This window comes from Pleurodeles waltl, chromosome 2_1 (assembly GCF_031143425.1).
Source record: "Pleurodeles waltl isolate 20211129_DDA chromosome 2_1, aPleWal1.hap1.20221129, whole genome shotgun sequence".
Classification (NCBI taxonomy): Eukaryota; Metazoa; Chordata; class Amphibia; order Caudata; family Salamandridae; genus Pleurodeles; species Pleurodeles waltl.
The window spans coordinates 461,489,220-461,512,353 of NC_090438.1; the positions used below are offsets into that span (position 1 = coordinate 461,489,220).

General features: G+C 49.0%; 1 protein-coding gene across 3 annotated transcripts in view; it reads right to left on the reverse strand.

Annotated features, from left to right (window-relative positions):
- Positions 1-23,134, reverse strand: part of TAF7L (TATA-box binding protein associated factor 7 like) — a 238,510-nt gene that overhangs the window by 119,413 nt on the left and 95,963 nt on the right. For all 3 annotated transcript variants that reach the window (XM_069213409.1, XM_069213399.1, XM_069213392.1), the window contains exons 4-5: positions 17,206-17,284; positions 16,464-16,597 (exon numbers count right to left, since the gene is read on the reverse strand). In XM_069213409.1, the coding sequence (XP_069069510.1) occupies positions 16,464-16,597; positions 17,206-17,284 (213 nt within the window). The remainder of the gene's footprint in view (positions 1-16,463; positions 16,598-17,205; positions 17,285-23,134) is intronic.

The following is a 23,134-nucleotide window of genomic DNA, read 5'->3' on the forward strand; positions in this document are numbered from 1 at the left end:
TGTGTTAGATCCTGTTTAGCATTTCTTTTAGAGTTTAAAAGTTTGTAAAAGTTTGAATTAGAACCTAGAACTAGTTGTAGATTCTTAAAAAGTATCCCAACTTTTAGAAGCAAAATGTCTAGCACAGATGTGAATGTGGTGGAACTCGACACCACACCTTACCTCCATCTACAGATGAGAGAGCTAAGGTCACTCTGTAAACTAAAGAAAATAACAATGGGCCCCAAACCTACCAAAATACAGCTCCAGGAGCTTTTGGCAGAGTTTGAAAAGGCCAACCCCTCTGAGGGTGGCAACTCAGAGGAAGAGGATAGTGACTTGGAGGACAATTCCCCCCTACCAGTCCTATCTAGGGAGAACAGGGTCCCTCAAACCCTGACTCCTAAAATAATAGTCAGAGATGCTGGTTCCCTCACAGGAGAGACCAACACCTCTGAAATCACTGAGGATAGCCCCAGTGAAGAGGACATCCAGTTAGCCAGGATGGCCAAAAGATTGGCTTTGGAAAGACAGATCCTAGCCATAGAGAGGGAAAGACAAGAGATGGGCCTAGGACCCATCAATGGTGGCAGCAACATAAATAGGGTCAGAGATTCTCCTGACATGTTGAAAATCCCCAAAGGGATTGTAACTAAATATGAAGATGGTGATGACATCACCAAATGGTTCACAGCTTTTGAGAGGGCTTGTGTAACCAGAAAAGTGAACAGATCTCACTGGGGTGCTCTCCTTTGGGAAATGTTCACAGGAAAGTGTAGGGATAGACTCCTCACACTCTCTGGACAAGATGCAGAATCTTATGACCTCATGAAGGGTACCCTGATTGAGGGCTTTGGATTCTCCACTGAGGAGTACAGGATTAGGTTCAGGGGGGCTCAAAAATCCTCGAGCCAGACCTGGGTTGACTTTGTTGACTACTCAGTGAAAACACTAGATGGTTGGATTCAAGGCAGTGGTGTAAGTAATTATGATGGGCTGTACAATTTATTTGTGAAAGAACACCTGTTAAGTAATTGTTTCAATGATAAACTGCATCAGCATCTGGTAGACCTAGGACCAATTTCTCCCCAAGAATTGGGAAAGAAGGCGGACCATTGGGTCAAGACAAGGGTGTCCAAGACTTCAACAGGGGGTGACCAAAAGAAAGGGGTCACAAAGACTCCCCAGCAGAAGGGTGATGAGACAACCAAAACTAAAAATAGTAAAGAGTCTTCTACAGGCCCCCAAAAACCTGCACAGGAGGGTGGGCCCAGAGCCTCTTCACAAAACAATGGGTACAAGGGTAAAAACTTTGATCCCAAAAAGGCCTGGTGTCATAGCTGTAAACAGCATGGACACCAAACTGGAGACAAGGCCTGTCCCAAGAAAGGTTCCACTCCAAACTCCCATCCAGGTAACACTGGTATGGCTAGTCTCCAAGTGGGATCAACAGTGTGCCCAGAGCAAATCAGGGTCCACACTGAAGCTACTCTAGTTTCTGAGGGTGGGGTGGATTTAGCCACACTAGCTGTCTGGCCGCCTAACATGCAAAAATACAGACAGCAACTCTTAATTAATGGGACTAGAATAGAGGGCCTGAGGGATACAGGTGCCAGTGTCACCATGGTGACAGAGAAACTGGTTTCCCCTGGCCAATACCTGACTGGAAAAACTTACACAGTCACCAACGCTGACAATCAGAGAAAAGTACATCCCATGGCAATGGTTACTTTAGAATGGGGAGGGGTCAATGGCCTGAAACAGGTGGTGGTCTCCTCAAATATCCCAGTGGACTGTCTGCTTGGAAATGACCTGGAGTCCTCAGCATGGGCTGAGGTAGAACTAAAAACCCATGCAGCAATGCTGGGTATCCCTGAACTGGTGTGTGTGAAAACAAGAGCACAATGCAAGGCACAGGGTGAACAAGTAGAGCTGGAGTCTGGAAGAATGGCCCAGCCTACCAAGAGGAAAGGAAAGTCAGTTGGGAAACCAACTGCAACACAGCAAAAGAAAGGGAACCTCTCTTCTCAGGAAGATGTTCTGCCCTCTGAGGGAACTGAGCCTTTGGAGCTTGAACCTTACCAGGTCGAGCTCTTAGGCCCAGGGGGACCCTCAAGGGAAGAGCTGTGTAAGGGACAAGAAACCTGTCCCTCTCTTGAAGGCCTTAGGCAGCAAGCTGCTGAAGAGTCCAAAGGCAAGAAAAATGGAACACATAGGGTCTATTGGGAAGATGGGCTCCTGTACACTGAGGCCAGAGACCCCAAACCTGGTGCCACTAGGAGAGTGGTAGTGCCTCAGCTGTTCAGAGAGTTCATCCTAACATTGGCCCATGACATTCCCCTTGCTGGACATTTGGGACAAACCAAGACGTGGGAGAGGTTAGTCAACCACTTCTACTGGCCCAATATGTCCAACATGGTTAAGGAGTTTTGCCTCTCCTGCCCCACCTGTCAAGCCAGTGGTAAGACAGGTGGGCATCCAAAGGCCCCCCTCATTCCACTTCCAGTGGTGGGGGTGCCCTTTGAAAGAGTGGGTGTGGACATAGTTGGTCCACTGGAACCTCCCACAGCCTCAGGAAATATGTATATCCTGGTAGTAGTGGATCATGCTACCAGGTATCCTGAAGCTATTCCCCTTAGGTCGACTACTGCCCCTGCAGTAGCCAAGGCCCTCATTGGTATCTTTACCAGAGTGGGTTTCCCTAAGGAGGTGGTGTCCGACAGAGGTACCAACTTCATGTCAGCATACCTAAAGCACATGTGGAATGAGTGTGGAGTGACTTATAAATTCACTACACCATACCATCCACAAACTAATGGCTTGGTTGAGAGATTCAACAAGACATTAAAAGGCATGATCATGGGGCTCCCAGAAAAACTCAAAAGGAGATGGGATGTCCTCCTGCCATGTCTGCTTTTCGCTTACAGGGAGGTACCACAGAAGGGAGTAGGGTTCTCACCCTTTGAACTTCTGTTTGGTCATCCTGTAAGGGGACCACTTGCCCTTGTTAAAGAAGGCTGGGAGAGACCTCTCCATGAGCCTAAACAGGACATAGTGGACTATGTACTTGGCCTTCGCTCTAGAATGGCAGAGTACATGGAAAAGGCAACCAAAAACCTTGAGGCCAGCCAACAGCTCCAGAAGTTTTGGTATGACCAAAAGGCTGCACTGGTTGAGTTCCAACCAGGGCAGAAAGTCTGGGTTCTGGAGCCTGTGGCTCCCAGGGCACTCCAGGACAAATGGAGTGGCCCTTACCCAGTACTAGAGAGGAAGAGTCAGGTCACCTACTTGGTGGACCTGGGCACAAGCAGGAGCCCCAAGAGGGTGATCCATGTAAACCGCCTTAAGCTCTTCCACGACAGGGCTGATGTCAATCTGTTGATGGTAACAGATGAGGATCAGGAGGCAGAGAGTGAACCTCTCCCTGATCTTCTGTCATCAGACCCAAAAGATGGTACAGTAGATGGAGTGATCTACTCAGACACCCTCTCTGGCCAACAGCAAGCTGATTGTAGGAGAGTCCTACAACAGTTTCCTGAACTCTTCTCCTTAACCCCTGGTCAGACACACCTGTGTACCCATGAGGTGGACACAGGAGACAGCATGCCTGTCAAGAACAAAATCTTTAGACAGTCTGACCATGTTAAGGAAAGCATCAAGGTGGAAGTCCACAAGATGCTGGAATTGGGAGTCATTGAGCGCTCTGACAGCCCCTGGGCTAGCCCAGTGGTCTTAGTCCCCAAACCTCACACCACAGATGGAAAGAAAGAGATGAGGTTTTGTGTGGACTACAGAGGGCTCAATTCTGTCACCAAGACAGATGCTCATCCAATTCCAAGAGCTGATGAGCTCATTGATAAATTAGGTGCTGCCAAATTTCTAAGTACCTTTGACTTGACAGCAGGGTACTGGCAAATAAAAATGGCACCTGGAGCAAAAGAAAAGACAGCATTCTCCACACCTGATGGGCATTATCAGTTTACTGTTATGCCCTTTGGTTTAAAGAATGCCCCTGCCACCTTCCAAAGGTTGGTGAATCAAGTCCTTGCTGGCTTGGAGTCCTTTAGCACAGCTTATCTTGATGATATTGCTGTCTTTAGCTCCACCTGGCAGGATCACCTGGTCCACCTGAGGAAGGTTTTGAAGGCTCTGCAATCTGCAGGCCTCTCTATCAAGGCATCCAAATGCCAGATAGGGCAGGGAACTGTGGTTTACTTGGGACACCTTGTAGGTGGAGGCCAAGTTCAGCCACTCCAACCCAAGATCCAGACTATTCTGGACTGGGTAGCTCCAAAAACCCAGACTCAAGTCAGGGCATTCCTTGGCTTGACTGGGTATTACAGGAGGTTTGTGAAGGGATATGGATCCATTGTGACAGCCCTCACTGAACTCACCTCCAAGAAAATGCCCAAGAAAGTAAACTGGACTGTGGAATGCCAACAGGCCTTTGACACCCTGAAACAGGCAATGTGCTCAGCACCAGTTCTCAAAGCTCCAGATTATTCTAAGCAGTTCATTGTGCAGACTGATGCCTCTGAACATGGGATAGGGGCAGTTTTGTCCCAAACCAATGATGATGGCCTTGACCAACCTGTTGCTTTCATTAGCAGGAGGTTACTCCCCAGGGAGCAGCGTTGGAGTGCCATTGAGAGGGAGGCCTTTGCTGTGGTTTGGTCCCTGAAGAAGCTGAGACCATACCTCTTTGGGACTCACTTCCTAGTTCAAACTGACCACAGACCTCTCAAATGGCTGATGCAAATGAAAGGTGAAAATCCTAAACTGTTGAGGTGGTCCATCTCCCTACAGGGAATGGACTTTATAGTGGAACACAGACCTGGGACTGCCCATGCCAATGCAGATGGCCTTTCCAGGTTCTTCCACTTAGAAAATGAAGACTCTCTTGGGAAAGGTTAGTCTCATCCTCTTTCGTTTGGGGGGGGGTTGTGTAAGGAAATGCCTCCTTGGCATGGTTGCCCCCTGACTTTTTGCCTTTGCTGATGCTATGTTTACAATTGAAAGTGTGCTGAGGCCTGCTAACCAGGCCCCAGCACCAGTGTTCTTTCCCTAACCTGTACTTTTGTATCCACAATTGGCAGACCCTGGCATCCAGATAAGTCCCTTGTAACTGGTACTTCTAGTACCAAGGGCCCTGATGCCAAGGAAGGTCTCTAAGGGCTGCAGCATGTCTTATGCCACCCTGGAGACCTCTCACTCTGCACAGACACACTGCTTGCCAGCTTGTGTGTGCTAGTGAGGACAAAACGAGTAAGTCGACATGGCACTCCCCTCAGGGTGCCATGCCAGCCTCTCACTGCCTATGCAGTATAGGTAAGACACCCCTCTAGCAGGCCTTACAGCCCTAAGGCAGGGTGCACTATACCATAGGTGAGGGTACCAGTGCATGAGCATGGTACCCCTACAGTGTCTAAATAAAACCTTAGACATTGTAAGTGCAGGGTAGCCATAAGAGTATATGGTCTGGGAGTATGTCAAACACGAACTCCACAGCACCATAATGGCTACACTGAAAACTGGGAAGTTTGGTATCAAACTTCTCAGCACAATAAATGCACACTGATGCCAGTGTACATTTTATTGTAAAATACACCACTTAGGGCACCTTAGAGGTGCCCCCTGAAACTTAACCGACTATCTGTGTAGGCTGACTAGTTTTAGCAGCCTGCCACAAACCGAGACATGTTGCTGGCCCCATGGGGAGAGTGCCTTTGTCACTCTGAGGCCAGTAACAAAGCCTGCACTGGGTGGAGATGCTAACACCTCTCCCAGGCAGGAATTGTCACACCTGGCGGTGAGCCTCAAAGGCTCACCTCCTTTGTGCCAACCCAGCAGGACACTCCAGCTAGTGGAGTTGCCCGCCCCCTCCGGCCAGGCCCCACTTTTGGCGGCAAGGCCGGAGAAAATAATGAGAATAACAAGGAGGAGTCACTGGCCAGTCAGGACAGCCCCTAAGGTGTCCTGAGCTGAGGTGACTCTAACTTTTAGAAATCCTCCATCTTGCAGATGGAGGATTCCCCCAATAGGGTTAGGATTGTGACCCCCTCCCCTTGGGAGGAGGCACAAAGAGGGTGTACCCACCCTCAGGGCTAGTAGCCATTGGCTACTAACCCCCCAGACCTAAACACGCCCTTAAATTTAGTATTTAAGGGCTACCCTGAACCCTAGAAAATTAGATTCCTGCAACTACAAGAAGAAGGACTGCCTAGCTGAAAACCCCTGCAGCGGACGACCAGAAGACGACAACTGCCTTGGCTCCAGAAACTCACCGGCCTGTCTCCTGCCTTCCAAAGATCCTGCTCCAGCGACGCCTTCCAAAGGGACCAGCGACCTCGACATCCTCTGAGGACTGCCCCTGCTTCGAAAAGACAAGAAACTCCCGAGGACAGCGGACCTGCTCCAAAGAAAAGCTGCAACTTTGTTTCCAGCAGCTTTAAAGAACCCTGCAAGCTCCCCGCAAGAAGCGTGAGACTTGCCACACTGCACCCGGCGACCCCGACTCGGCTGGTGGCGATCCAACACCTCAGGAGGGACCCCAGGACTACTCTGATACTGTGAGTACCAAAACCTGTCCCCCCTGAGCCCCCACAGCGCCGCCTGCAGAGGGAATCCCGAGGCTTCCCCTGACCGCGACTCTTTGAACCTAAAGTCCCGACGCCTGGGAGAGACCCTGCACCCGCAGCCCCCAGGACCTGAAGGACCGGACTTTCACTGGAGGAGTGACCCCCAGGAGTCCCTCTCCCTCGCCCAAGTGGAGGTTTCCCCGAGGAATCCCCCCCTTGCCTGCCTGCAGCGCTGAAGAGATCCCTAGATCTCCCATTGACTTCCATTACAAACCCGACGCTTGTTTCTACACTGCACCCGGCCGCCCCCGCGCTGCTGAGGGTGAAATTTCTGTGTCAACTTGTGTCCCCCCCGGTGCCCTACAAAACCCCTCTGGTCTGCCCTCCGAAGACGCGGGTACTTACCTGCAAGCAGATCGGAACCGGGGCACCCCCTTCTCTCCATTCTAGCCTATGTGTTTCGGGCACCACTTTGAACTCTGCACCTGACCGGCCCTGAGCTGCTGGTGTGGTGACTTTGGGGTTGCTCTGAACCCCCAACGGTGGGCTACCTTGGACCAAGAACTGAACCCTGTAAGTGTCCTACTTACCTGGTAAAACTAACAAAAACTTACCTCCCCCAGGAACTGTGAAAATTGCACTAAGTGTCCACTTTTGAAACAGCTATTTGACAATAACTTGAAAAGTATACATGCAATTTTGATGATTTGAAGTTCCTAAAGTACTTACCTGCAATACCTTTCGAACAAGATATTACATGTTAAATTTGAACCTGTGGTTCTTAAAATAAACTAAGAAAAGATATTTTTCTATATAAAAACCTATTGGCTGGATTTGTCTCTGAGTGTGTGTACCTCATTTATTGTCTATGTGTATGTACAACAAATGCTTAACACTACTCCTTGGATAAGCCTACTGCTCGACCACACTACCACAAAATAGAGCATTAGTATTATCTATTTTTACCACTATTTTACCTCTAAGGGGAACCCTTGGACTCTGTGCATGCTATTCCTTACTTTGAAATAGCACATACAGAGCCAACTTCCTACATCTTCCATGATAGGGCTGATGTGAATCTGTTGATGGTAACAGATGAGGACCAGGAAGCTGAGAGTGAACCTCTCCCTGATCTCCTCTCATCAAACCCTAAGGATGGCTCAGTAGATGGAGTGATCTATTACACAACCTCTCTGGCCTACAGCAATCTGATTGTAGGAAGGTCATGCAACAGTTTGCTGAGCTCTTTTCCTTAACCCCTGGTCAGACACACCTGTGTACCCATGATGTGGACACAGGAGACAGCATGCCTGTCAAAAACAAAATCTTCAGACAGTCTGATCAAGTTAAGGAGAGCATCAAGGTGGAAGTCCACAAGATGCTGGAGTTGGGAGTAATTGAGCACTCTGACAGCCCCTGGGCTAGCCCAGTGGTCTTAGTCCCCAAACCTCACACCAAAGATGGAAAGAGAGAGATGAGGTTTTGTGTGGACTACAGAGGTCTCAATTCTGTCACCAAGACAGATGCCCATCCCATTCCTAGAGCTGACTGACAAATTAGGTGCTGCCAAATTCTTAAGTACCTTTGACTTAACAGCAGGGTACTGGCAAATCAAAATGGCACCTGGAGCAAAAGAGAAAACAGCATTCTCCACACCTGATGGGCATTATCAGTTTACTGTTATGCCCTTTGGTTTAAAGAATGCCCCTGCCACCTTCCAAAGGTTGGTGAATCAAGTCCTTGCTGGGTTGGAATCCTTTAGTGCAGCTTATCTTGATGATATTGCTGTCTTCAGCTCCACCTGGCAGAATCACCTGGTCCACCTGAAGAAGGTTTTGAAGGCTCTGCAATCAGCAGACCTCTCTATCAAGGCATCCAAATGCCAGATAGGGCAGGGAACTGTGGTTTACTTGGGTCACCTTGTAGGTGGAGGCCAAGTTCAGCCACTCCAGCCTAAGATCCAGACTATTCTGGACTGGGCAGCTCCAAAAACCCAGACTCAAGTCAGGGCATTCCTTGGCTTGACTGGGTACTATAGGAGGTTTGTGAAGGTATATGGATCCATTGTGACAGCCCTCACAGAACTCGCCTCCAAGAAAATGCCCAAGAAGGTAAACTGGACGGTAGAATGCCAACAGGCCTTTGACACCCTGAAACAAGCAATGTGCACAGCACCAGTTCTAAAAGCTCCAGATTACTCCAAGCAGTTCATTGTTCAGACAGATGCCTCTGAACATGGGATAGGGGCAGTTTTGTCCCAAACAAATGATGATGGCCTTGACCAGCCTGTTGCTTTCATTAGCAGGAGGTTACTCCCCAGGGAGCAGCGTTGGAGTGCCATTGAGAGGGAGGCCTTTGCTGTGGTTTGGTCCCTGAAGAAGCTGAGACCATACCTCTTTGGTAATCACTTTGTAGTTCAAACTGACCACAGACCTCTCAGATGGCTGATGCAAATGAAAGGTGAAAATCCAAAACTGTTGAGGAGGTCCATCTCCCTACAGGGAATGGATTTTATAGTGGAACACAGACCTGGGACTGCCCATGCCAATGCAGATGACCTTTCCAGGTTCTTCCACTTAGAAAATGAAGACTCTCTTGGGAAAGGTTAGTCTCATCCTCTTTCGTTTGGGGGGGTGGGGGGGGGGGGGGGTTGTGTAAGGAAATGCCTCCTTGGCATGGTTACCCCCCCTGACTTTTTGCCTTTGCTGATGCTATGTTTTGAATTGAAAGTGTGCTGAGGCCTGCTAACCAGGCCCCAGCACCAGTGTTCTTTCCCTAACCTGTACTTTTGTATCCACAATTGCCACACCCTGGTATCCAGGTAAGTCCCTTGTAACTGGTACCTCTGGTACCAAGGGCCCTGATGCCAGGGAAGGTCTCTAAGGGCTGCAGCATGTCTTATGCCACCCTGGAGACCCCTCACTCAGCACAGACACACTGCTTGCCAGCTTGTGTGTGCCAGTGAGAACAAAATGAGTAAGTCGACATGGCACTCCCCTCAGGGTGCCATGCCAGCCTCTCACTGCCTATGCAAGTATAGATAAGTCACCCCTCTAGCAGGCCTTACAGCCCTAAGGCAGGGTGCACTATACCATAGGTGAGGGCACCAGTGCATGAGCACTGTGCCCCTACAGTGTCTAAGCCAAACCTTAGACATTGTAAGTGCAGGGTAGCCATAAGAGTATATGGTCTGGGAGTCTGTCAAACACGAACTCCACAGCACCATAATGGCTACACTGAAAACTGGGAAGTTTGGTATCAAACTTCTCAGCACAATAAATGCACATTGATGCCAGTGTACATTTTATTGTGAAATACACCCCAGAGGGCACCTTAGAGGTGCCCCCTGAAACTTAACCGACTATCTGTGTAGGCTGACTGGTTCCAGCAGCCTGCCACACTAGAGACATGTTGCTGGCCCCATGGGGAGAGTGCCTTTGTCACTCTGAGGCCAGTAACAAAGCCTGCACTGGGTGGAGATGCTAACACCTCCCCCAGGCAGGAGCTGTAACACCTGGCGGTAAGCCTCAAAGGCTCACCCCTTTGTTCCAGCACCGCAGGACACTCCAGCTAGTGGAGTTGCCCGCCCCCACTTTTGGCGGCAAGGCCGGAGGAAATAATGAGAATAACAAGGAGGAGTCACAGGCCAGTCAGGACAGCCCCTAAGGTGTCCTGAGCTGAAGTGACTCTAACTTTTAGAAATCCTCCATCTTGCAGATGGAGGATTCCCCCAATAGGATTAGGGATGTGACCCCCTCCCCTTGGGAGGAGGCACAAAGAGGGTGTACCCACCCTCAGGGCTAGTAGCCATTGGCTACTAAACCCCCAGACCTAAACATGCCCTTAAATTTAGTATTTAAGGGCTTCCCTGAACCTAAGAATTTAGATTCCTGCAACTTACAAGAAGAGGACTGCTGAGCTGAAAACCCCTGCAGAAGAAGAAAGAAGACACCAACTGATTTGGCCCCAGTCCTACCGGCCTGTCTCCTGCCTTCCAAAGAAACCTGCTCCAGCGACGCTTTCCCAAGGACCAGCGACCTCTGAATCCTCAGAGGACTGCCCTGCTTCAAGAAAGACAAGAAACTCCCGAGGACAGTGGCACTGCTCCAAAAGAACTGCAACTTTGTTACAGAGGAGCAGATTTAAAGACCCCTGCAAATCCCCGCAAGAAGCGTGAGACTTGCAACACTGCACCCGGCGACCCCGACTCAACTGGTGGAGAACCAACACCTCAGGGAGGACCCTCCGGCAACTCCGAGACCGTGAGTAACCAAAGTTGTCCCCCCTGAGCCCCCACAGCGACGCCTGCAGAGGGAATCCCGAGGCTCCCCCTGACCGCGACTGCCTGACTCTAAAATCCCGACGGCTGGAAAAGACCCTGCAACCGCAGCCCCCAGCACCTGAAGGAACGGAACTTCAGTGCAGGAGTGACCCCCAGGAGGCCCTCTCCCTTGTCCAGGTGGTGGCTACCCGAAGAGCCCCCCCCTTGCCTGCCTGCACCGCTGAAGAGACCCCTTGGCCTCCCATTGAAACCTACAGAGAACCCGACACTTGTTTGCACACTGCACCCGGCCGCCCCGCACTGCTGAGGGTGTACTTTCTGTGTGCACTTGTGCCCCCCCCCCCGGTGCCCTACAAAACCCCCCTGGTCTGCCCTCCGAAGACGCAGGTACTTACCTGCTGGCAGACTGGAACCGGGGCACCCCCTTCTCTCCATTGAAGCCTATGTGTTTTGGGCACCTCTTTGACCTCTGCACCTGACCGGCCCTGAGCTGCTGGTGTGGTCATTTTGGGGTTGCTCTGAACCCCCAACGGTGGGCTACTTTGGACCCAAAACCGAGACCTGTAAGTGATTTACTTACCTGCTAAAAATAACAATACTTTACCTCCCCCAGGAACTGTGAAAATTGCACTGTGTCCACTTTTAAAATAGCTATATGTGTTTTATGTAAAATGTATATATGCTATTGTGATTATTCAAAGTTCCTAAAGTACTTACCTGCAATACCTTTCAAATGAGATATTACATGTAGAATTTGAACCTGTGGTTCTTAAAATAAACTAAGAAAATATATTTTTCTATAACAAAACCTATTGGCTGGATTTGTCTCTGAGTGTGTGTTCCTCACTTATTGCCTGTGTGTATGTACAACAAATGCTTAACACTACTCCTTTGATAAGCCTACTGCTCGACCACACTACCACAAAATAGAGCATTAGTATTATCTCTTTTTGCCACTATCTTACCTCTAAGGGGAACCCTTGGACTCTGTGCATACTATTCCTTACTTTGAAATAGTGCATACAGAGCCAACTTCCTACACACCTCAATTTCAATATTTTTCTATTACAGCTGTTATTTTCTGTAGGAAACCCTTGTAGGATCTTCACATATTACCCCTTGCTGAATTCAGAATTTTGTTTACTTTTCAGAAATGTTTAGCTTTCTGGGATCCAGCATTGGTTTCACACCCATTTCGGTCACTAACTTTCGGCCGGAGCTCGCTCCCCTGCGCCGACAGCTTCACCTTGCTGCGACGCCTCTCCCCAACCCCGCCCACGCGACCGATCGTGAGTTCGAAGCCCCCCTCCTCTTCCCTGGTGTCGAGCGTCACTGGTAAGTGTTCTACCCTGTGCTTTGTGTCTTTGCTATTTGTGCCGTCCCACTGTTTTCTGACCGATCCCTCCACCTTCTATCTTCCGCTTTACGCTGCTATTCTCTGCATCTCTGTTATGGCGCTTTCCCATTGTTCCTGCACTTTCTGTCTTCCGCTGTACTCTGCCACTCTGTGCACTGTGTTGTTGTGAATGTGCCCTCCCACTGTCTCTGACCAGATCCTCTTACCTTCAGTCTCCCGCTGTTCTCGACTACTCGGTGCAGTGTGCTCTCTGATAGTGCCTTCCCACTGTTTCTGACTGTATCCTTTTACCTTCCTGTATCTTTTTACCTTCTGCTGCTCTTTTCTGCATTGTTTTTGTACTTTTGCCTTCTTTTCCACTGTTTTTACCTCTCCGGGCCATCTCGACCCTTGTGCGATCCCCCGGCTCTGTTTACTCCCCGCCCCCTCCCACCCCCATTCGCTCTCCCGTCCCCGTCCGCCTCCCAGCTGCCCCTCCCTCCCACCTCCCCCTCTTAATGGTGGTCGCAGCGCGGCCGCGCCGTTGGCGCGCCAGAGGCAAACCCGTCTGCGCCCGGACCGCGCCCAGCGCCAGTCCCCCTGGCCCTGCCAGCCAAAATCCCCCCAGACTACACTACCACACCCTCTCTCTCCTCTTCCTCAACCCCGGAGTCCGCCCCAAGTGCTTTCAAACCACCCCCACACACACACAAGGCCCCTTCTCCTGCTGCACCTGCCTATTCTCCTGCTCCACCCCCCACGCGCCCCACACCAACACCAAACACAACAGCCCCCACACAACAACACCCGCACCCACCAACATGTCCCACAACCTACACAAGCCCCACGCCAAGGCCACCTATACCTTCAACACCACCACAAGCATCCCCGCAAACACTATCACACACCACAACAATCACACCACCCGCAACCACCTCAACTGTCTGCTACTGAACACCCGGTCCCTACACAAACATGCCTATAACTCTGGGACCTCATCACATCACTCTCACCCGACATCGTCTTCCTCACAGAAACATGGATAAACACCACATCCGAGCCAGATATAGCCATAGCCACCCCAGAAGGCTACAAACTCCAACGCAAAGACCGCCTCAACAAACCATGAGGCGGCATCGCTATCCTTCACAGAGACACCATCAAGGTCACCACCAACACCCTCAACAACGCAGAACACATGCACTTCCTCATCCACATCAACATCACCACCACCCTCAGAGGCACACTCATATACAGACCCCCTGGACCACGCCCCCCATTCTGTGACACCATCGCTGACACCATCAGCGCACACGCTCTCACCTACACAGACTACATACTCCTCGGCGACTTAAACTTCCACCTGGAAAACCCTCACGACCACAACTCCTCTTCCCTACTAGACAACCTCTCCAACCTAGGACTCAAACAACTGGTCACAGCCCCCACCCACTCAACGCAATTTTCACCTCTAGCCAACATGTCACCTAAAACCACACCACCAAACTCCAATGGACGGATCACCAATGCGTCCACTTCTCCTACAACAAACCACCCACACACCACCACCATCACACCACCCCCTACCGCATGTGGGACAAGATCCCCACGGAGCGCCTGATCTCCCAACTGACACAAACCCCCCCCCCCCAACATAACCGACCCCAACACCGCCGCACACAACCTCAACGAATGGATCACCACCTGTGCCGACAATCTTGCGCCCCTCAGAAAAAACATCACCACCTGCAATATCAACAACGCCCCATGGTTCACCACTGAACTCCACAAATCCAAACGCAAATGCCGCAAAGCAGAGAAAACCTGGAGACAAGAACCCACCACCATTAACTTTGCCACCCTCAAAACCACCACACGCATCCACCAACAACTCATACGCACCGCCAAAAGAGCACACTACAAGGAACGCATCGACAACAACTCCCAAAGTAGCAAAGAACTCTTTATCATCATCAAAGAGCTCTCCAAACCAAAAGCCAGCAACCGAGACCCTATGCACACACAAACCCTCTGCAACTCCCTCTCAGATCACTTCCACCGCAAAATCCTGGACATACACAACAGCTTCACACCACACACATCCTCCACACACACCCCCCACCCACCCAACACAAAGCTACCACACACACCCCCCAACTTACTCACCGCCTGGGCCCCCACCACTGATGAAGAAACTGAAATCACTATGAACTCCATCCACTCTGGCTCCCCCTCCGACCCATGCCCACACCGAATATACAACAGAGCCAGCCCCGCCATCGCCCCCATACTCCAAGCCACAATCAATAGCTCATTCGATGCTGCCACCTTCCCAGACCTCTGGAAACACGTGGAAGTCACTGCGCTCCTAAAAAAAAACCAAAGCCGACCCAGACGACCTCTCCAACTACCGCCCCATCTCCCTCCTCCCATTCCCAGCCAAGGTCACGGAAAAAATAATCAACTCCTGCCTATCCCACTTCCTCGAGACAAATCACACACTCAACCCTTCCCAATCTGGGTTCCGCAAGAACCACAGCACAGAAACCGCTCTCATAATATGCACTGACGAAATCAGATCCAGAGTCAACATGGGCGAGACCGTAGCACTCATACTCCTCGATCTCTCCGCAGCCTTTGACACTGTCTGCCACCACACACTCAGCACACGCCTTCACGACGCCGGAATAAGACACAAAGCCCTGGACTGGCTCACCTCCTTCCTCACCGACAGAACCCAAAAAGTCTGGCTCCCCCCCTTCCAATCCTCCGCCACCAAAATCAACTGCGGAGTCCCCCATGGCTCCTCCCTCAGCCCCACACTATTTAACATCTACATGACCCCACTAGGCAACATCATCAAACCCCACGGAATCACCATCCTCTCTTATCCTGATGACACTCAACTCACCTTCTCCCTCACCCGCTACCCGAACACTGCCAAATCCAACCTGCACTCCTCGACACCGCCGCCTGGATGACAGCCAACCACCTTAAAGTCAACTCCAACAAAACCGAAATAATCCTCTTTGGCCCACACAAAAACACTTGGGACCCCTCATGGTGGCCCACCACGCTAGGTCCCGCACCCACCCCCGCAAACCACGCATGCAACCTCGGCATCATCCTGGATTCCTCCCTCTCGATGACCCAACAAATCAACGCCCTCACCTCCTCATGTTTCAACACACTCTGCATACTGAAAAAAAACATTCAAGTGGATACCCACAGAGACCAGAAAGACAGTCACTCACGCACTCATCAGCAGCAGGCTTGACTACGGCAATGCCCTCTACGCCGGCACCACACTAAAACTCAAGCTCAAACTACAGCGAATCCAGAACTCAGCAGCACGACTCATCCTCTACCTCCCCCGACACAAGCACATCTCACCACAACTCAGATCCCTCCACTGGCTCCCCATAGACAAAGGGATCACCTTTAAGATCCTTATCCTCGCACACAAATCGCTCCACAACACCGGCCCTGCCTACCTTAACGAAAGAGTGACCTTCCACACGCCCACACGCCACCTCCGGTCCGCAACCTCTCTCTCGCCACTGTCCCTCGCATCAAACACACCACCACCGGAGGCAGATCCTTCTCCTACCTAGCCCCCAGGGCCTGGAACTCCCTCCCCACCCACCTCCGCAAGACCCAGGACCTGCTACACTTCAGGAAGAACCTTAAGACCTGGCTTTTCGAACAGTGATCTCCCTTTCCCCTACCCCTTTCCTACCCCCAGCGCCTTGAGACCCTCACGGGTGAGTAGCGCGCTCTATAAATCTCTTTGATTGATTGAAGGAGGGTGAAAGCACCAAAAAAAATAGTAAAAATGGGATATGTCACAGTAAAATGCCATAAATGTGTTGAAAAATGGGGTTTTCTGATTCAAGTCTGCCTGTTCCTGAAAGCTGGTGATTTTAGCACCGCAAACCCTTTGTTGATGTCATTTTCAGAAGAAAAAAAAAACACAAGCCTTCTTCTGCAGGCCTATTTTCCCCCTTTTGTTTAAAAAACAACGACATTTTCGCTGTATTTTGGCTAATTTATTGGTCTCCTTCAGGGTAATCCACAAAGTCTGGGTACCCTTAGAATCCCTAGGAAGTTGGGAAAAAAAAGGATGCAAATTTGGCGTGGGTAGCTTATGTGGACAAAAAGTTATGAGGGCCTAAGCGCAAACTGCCCCAAATAACCAAAAAAAAGGCCTGGTACCTGAGGGGAAAAGGCCTAGCAGCCAAGGGGTTAAAGAAAAGAACACTGATAAAGAACAAGAGCTTGGCCATACCTGGCAAACATCAGCTGTTTTGTAGAATGTCTTTTTATCAATGGTTTTCAAACTTTCCATGATACAGGGTAAGTCAACTAGTTTTGCAGCTAAAGGGACGTGGTCCACACGCACAATGCCGTGCCGCCCATCCGCTGCAGAGAAATAGGAAATTCATTATTTGTCAAAGTATATGTATCATGTATTGTGGCAAGTAAAAAAAAAAAGCTGTTCCATCAAGAGGAGACCTGTATTTGCTCAAATATTTCAGGTTGGATGTTGGCATGCTTTATACTTACAGAGACATGAATCAATAATATTTATGTTTAATTAAAAAAAATATAGAACACAAAATCTTATTAACACTGATCGTAATTAACATACTGTACATTACAGCCTGTAACACTTCTTATTCTGTTGTTATGAACCGTGATTTGTATGTGTGTAAATCTGGTGCTATGAATATTTTCCATGAGTTGATTAACGTATCTCAAAAGCATGATTTTTTGACATACATACCATGTTCGATAACTAAAGAGAAAGGAAAATATTGAGCCATACAGCAAGTGACAGCGAGGGGTGACCAGTGGTTAACTGTCCACAGTAAACATGCATTAACAGAATGACCAGGCTAACACGTAATCAACTTTATCTAGAAATCATCTCATTGTAAACATCACATAACAATATGAGGGTCCCTCATGACTGCGGAGATAAAACCGCCTTAGCGCAAGGGAAGCATCACAGAGGTTTTATTGCTCACAGTGTAATTCAATGGTGAGCCGATCTTTCAGATTCACATTTCCAGACTGCACAGCTCTTCTCACAGTGGACGCATACTCCTGAAAGAGAAGCAAAATCAAGTAAAAAAAGTAAGAGGTCATGTACCCAAAACCTAATCAGCATTACATTAATTCTATGGAGACTGTTTCAGCTCTACTATTTTATGCCAACGTGAAACGAGATCCAGTTCAACATGAACCAGGCAACATACATGTATGGTAACATTTGAGTAAGCAAAAACAACAAGTGATGGACGGAATGCTGAACATTGTCAAACACTCACCCCCAGTCATAGATCTGGGTTTAATCCATCGTTCTTTTGCTCATCATGCCACCCCAGTTTGGACCCAGCCATATGCAAATCAGTCTTGACCCTGTTCCTCATGGGAACAGTCCAGACCGAACTGCCAAGCCAGGTCCTCACTGGACCGGAAACAAGCATCCTGGGACCGGTTTCGGGGTTTCACCCCTCATCAGCCAGGCTAGCTTGAATCCAGTGGCATGGGAAGCAAGGGACCCACATCTGGGCATACCCTTCCCACTTAGGGTGACAAAGCAAAAACAACAAGTGATGGACGGAATGCTGAACATGACTGGGGGTGAGTGTTTGACAATGTTCAGCATTCCGTCCATCACTTGTTGTTTTTTGCTTTGTCGCCCTAAGTGGGAAGGGTATGCCCAGACGTGGGTCCCGTGCTTCCCATGCCACTGGATTCAAGCTAGCCTGGCTGATGAGGGGTGAAACCCCAAAACCGGTCCCAGGATGCTTGTTTCCGGTCCAGTGAGGACCTGGCTTGGCAGTTCGGTCTGGACTGTTCCCATGAGGAACAGGGTCAAGACTGATTTGCATATGGCTGGGTCCAAACTGGGGTGGCATGGTGAGCAAAAGAACGATGGATTAAACCCAGATCTATGACTGGGGGTGAGTGTTTGACAATGTTCAGCATTCCGTCCATCACTTGTTGTTTTTGCTTTGTCGCCCTAAGTGGGAAGGGTATGCCCAGACGTGGGTCCCGTGCTTCCCATGCCACTGGATTCAAGCTAGCCTGGCTGATGAGGGGTGAAACCCCAAAACCGGTCCCAGGATGCTTGTTTCCGGTCCAGTGAGGACCTGGCTTGGCAGTTCGGTCTGGACTGTTCCCATGAGGAACAGGGTCAAGACTGATTTGCATATGGCTGGGTCCAAACTGGGGTGGCATGGTGAGCAAAAGAACGATGGATTAAACCCAGATCTATGACTGGGGGTGAGTGTTTGACAATGTTCAGCATTCCGTCCATCACTTGTTGTTTTTGCTTTGTCGCCCTAAGTGGGAAGGGTATGCCTAGACGTGGGTCCCGTGCTTCCCATGCCACTGGATTCAAGCTAGCCTGGCTGATGAGGGGTGAAACCCCGAAACCGGTCCCAGGATGCTTGTTTCCGGTCCAGTGAGGACCTGGCTTGGCAGTTCGGTCTGGACTGTTCCCATGAGGAACAGGGTCAAGACTGATTTGCATATGGCTGGGTCCTAACTGGGGTGGCATGGTGAGCAAAAGAACAATGGATTAAACCCAGATCTATGACTGGGGGTGAGTGTTTGACAATGTTCAGCATTCCGTCCATCTGGTCGCCCTAAGTGGGAAGGGTATGCCCAGACGTGGGTCCCGTGCTAAGTTAATAAACACAGCCATTGTTTGACCTGGATCTTTTTGCAGGGTAATCCTCAAACCTTTAGCCTCCTTCCTCCTATTTTTTTTGACCAGTTTTTGTTGGCTTGAAGACTCAGGGCACTTCACCACTGCTAACCGGTGCTAAAGTGCATATGCTCTCTGTGTAAATTGTATTGGTCATTGGCTTTTCCATGATTGGCATATTTGGGATACAAGTCCCTATTGAGGTGCACTCGAGGTGCCCAGGGCCTGTAAATCAAATGCTATTAGTGGGCATGCAGCACTGATTGTGCCACCCACATCAGTAGCCCTGTAAACATGACACAGACCTGCCACTGTAGTGTTCGTGTGTGCAGTTTTAAACAGTCAATTCGACCCAGGCCCAAATCTTCCTTTTTACTACATTTAAGCAGTGCTTAATTTGTGTTGGTGGCTTCTGGTGCTGGGCACAAGCACTTATTTTTGAGGGCCGGCACTTATTTTTTTGCCTCAAGCATTTACTGTGAGCAAAAGACAAATATGGAAAAGATGGAGGAAGATAAAAACAAAAAAGGGTCACAAAGGGAGAAAGCAGAAAGGTGCAAGAGTGAGCTGAAGGGTCAGGGAGTGGCTGTAAATGGATTAAAGAGGCCCGAGTTGGCTTCAGGATTACGCTACCTCAGTATTCCGTGCTCTCACATTCAATTGCAGCAGCTGTGTGTTTCACAGGACAGTTTTGGGAATCGGCACGTTTTTATTTACAAATTAAGCACTACATGTAAGGCACCCCTAAGGTAGGCCGTAAGTATTCCCATGGGCAGGATGCAGTATATTTAAAAGGTAGGACATGTACTGGTATGTTTTACATGTCCCGAGACTGAAATACTGCCAAATTTGTTTTTCTTTATTGCAAGGCCTATCTCTCTCACAGGATAACATGGGGACTGTCTTTAAATATATTTTTAAGTGCAGCTTTCCGTTGGGAGCAGATAGAGATTTGGAGTTTGGGCTCTCTGAACTCACAATTCTAAAATACATCTATTGGTAAAGTTAGTTTTTAGATTGTCAGTTTGAAAACGCTACTTTTAGAAAGTAGGCATTTTCTTGCTTAATCATTCTGTGCCTCTGCCTTCCTGAGGAATCCACGTCTGAGTCAAACTGACAGTTAGGTTGTTTGTGTCGGTGTCTAGAGGGAATTCACTAAGGGAGCTGGGGTGTAGCCTGGGCCTTTTAAAAGGGACTTATCTGTGTGCCAGGGCTGTGCCAATTGTGGAGACAAAAGTACAGTTTACGGGAAAGAACACTGGTGCTGAGGCCTGGTTAGTAGGGTCCAAGCACACTTTCAATCAAAGCTGGCATCAACAAAAGGCAAAATGTTAGGGGGTAACCATGCCAACAGTGGCATTTCCCTACACTGTGTTTTCTTGCTTGTGAAGTGCCTCCTAGGGCTTGGACTGAGCTTGCCCCCTGTTATGAAGTCTCAGACCATCAAAGACTTCCTTTGGCAGGACCTGGACTCTCTTGCTGAGACTCCTACCCTGCCAAGCGGTGCCCAATCCAGTCCCTGGGCCCTTGTAAGGAGAAGCTGTTGCTGTTAGAACCATGACTGAAATCCACACACAAGGGCCCTGCGGGAAAGCACCACCTGCATCGCGGCTGGAAATCGACGGAACATCTGCTTGAGGCTGTCCAAATCAATGCATCGCAGCTCTTCATCACCGTGCACCAGGATTTCGCACTCGTCGTCACTGGGCATCAAAACCACTGTGATCCTGCGCGGACCTGAAGTTACCCGTCCGGAAATCGACACAACGCTCTTCTGCGGCAGAGAGAAACGCTGCATCGCCTACCCGACTGAAGAATCAACACACGACCTCACTTCAGAGTAAGAAATCGATGCATCGCTGACTTTTCCGATGCACGCTTGCCCGTGCGGCTTTATTTTTGATGCAACCCAGGTACTTTGTGGAAAAACAACTCGTCCATTGATTTCTATGGCTTACGACTTTTTAATTTAAATAATTCATAACTTTGCTTGTGTATGTTGGATTACTGTCATTTGTATCTTGTTTGATTTACATAAATATTGTCTACCTTTCTAAACTGGTGTTGTGTCCCTTTTGTGCTGTTTTCACTCTATTACTGTGTGTGTTGGTACAGATATTTTACACATTGCCTTTCAGATAAGCCTGACTGCTTGTGCCAATCTACCAAGGGAGTGAGCAGGGGTTGTCTGAGGAGTGCAACTCTCTTACCCTCACGATAGTGAGGGTCCCTGCTTGGACAAAGCGCAAACTGACTGCCAACCAGATACCCTATTTCTAACAGCCATCAATTTTTTCCAAGACTTAAAATCCTGCCCTAGTAATCCATTTGAGGACAAAGCAATACTAAAACAGTGATAGGAGAATGACCACAAGAAAGATGGATGATTTCTAAACTGCTCCACCACCAATCGCTTTTTTTGGGTCAACACTCTAATGCAACGAAGGTTGCACCTGGTCCAAATACCTGTGCCACTCTCCTGAATAAATAAGGATTAAGCTGTGCTCCTCAATACCCTCTCCAAAGTGACATAGCACTGCCTCGGGGTTCCAGTTCTTGCACCCCATGATTGCCCTATTGGCACAATTCTTGAGGGCAGATCAGGGAGTAATGGAGGATTTTCCGGTGGTGCTGCCATGCGCTCTCTGACAAACCGCTTGTGCCACCAACAATACCAAATCACAACTCTATGGTGGGTGATTAAACCAGAAGTGGATCCGTCAACCCAGATGTACGATCAGGTTGTGCCCTGGGGCAGTAGATATCCTGAGGGTGCTGCAGTGTTGTGTGCTCTCCAGCAAGCCGCCCTTATGCCACAGATTCCAGCTCACAAATCTCTGGCTTTCCTTGAAACCCAACATAGCAAGGTCGTCCCTGGTATAAGGTCAGCAGGAGTGGGGTGGAGGCTCATCTTTTTTTCCCCACTTAGGGCCCTCTGACTTTCACACTTCCCTCCCTCCCTCCCCCCCCCCACCCCTTCAGCTAGACCCCTTACCTTCACCACGTAAAGCTTTCTCCTGGGAGAGGAGAGCTTGGATTGGCCTCAAGTGAACTGACGTAAGTCATCTTTCCACAGGGAGCTGCCATGGATGTAAACATGAACACAATTGTTGAATTGCTGACCCCTGCTGGCAACTCAGGCACATTTGATGCATATCAAGCCCTGTCACCCACCTAACATTGACCATGTTTCATCACATATGACTGCCATTACAGGAACGCACTAGTTCCATGACTATAAACTATATGCCATTTTTGTCACTAACTGAATATCCTGCTAAAAATAATACCACCTGCTGGAAATAAGCAGTTTCTGAAGCAACCAAACACTCAGAGACTCTGAGACCAAGTCACGAAATCTAGATCCAAATCAGTAACTGTTACATTTCCAGCTTTTGCTTGGTGTTTTGCTCCCTGTGTGTCTCTAAGAAACGTTTCATGGCAAAATACTTGGATAGTACGTTCTGTCATACAAAACTTGTATTGTTACAGTCTTGAACAAGTCACTGTGGTGACTAAACACGTGTCGGCTGTTTTTTTATGTTAAAAGAACATGGACTGTTGGATCTACTATGAACTTTGTCTTGAATAAATAAGTTTGGTTTGGTTTTTCAACATATCCTACTTGGTGGATTTCATTTTGTGGACTAGTATATGAGTGTTTTGGTATATTTTTGTACTTTCTTATGGTATGATAGACCCTTTAGGTTTATGGTCAGGCACATATCTTTGGATAGCAGGGTAGTGGATACCAAGTACACACCAGCAATCATTACTCTGTTCCCTACACAAAACCCTACAACCAGCCCAATAAGGAGGTGCGATTATTATACCACTTCTACCCACTCCTCAGTTCTAGATCCAAATCAGATCGGCATCCTTATCTCACATACACGTAAGATAGTATCGCACTCTGTCCATGTCTAAACTTAAAGTGTCTAGGCAGTTATTCCCTGAAGCTCTGGCTGGCAGGAAGAGGAAAGAAAGCGATATATCATCACCTGCGACAATGTCAGAGATAACGTTTGAAGCGCTAATACAGGAACTGAAGGACATTAACACTTGTCACTACAGTTGAATCATCGAAGGCTGCCACAAACAATGAGGTAAAATCTATGCACATAGAGTTGTCCTCATTTAAGACCAAGGTCACCAAATGACAGACTAGAATCATGGCCTTGGAACAAAAGCTAAGGGAAACTCTTGATTGAGGATAGAGATCTGGAATCCACACACAC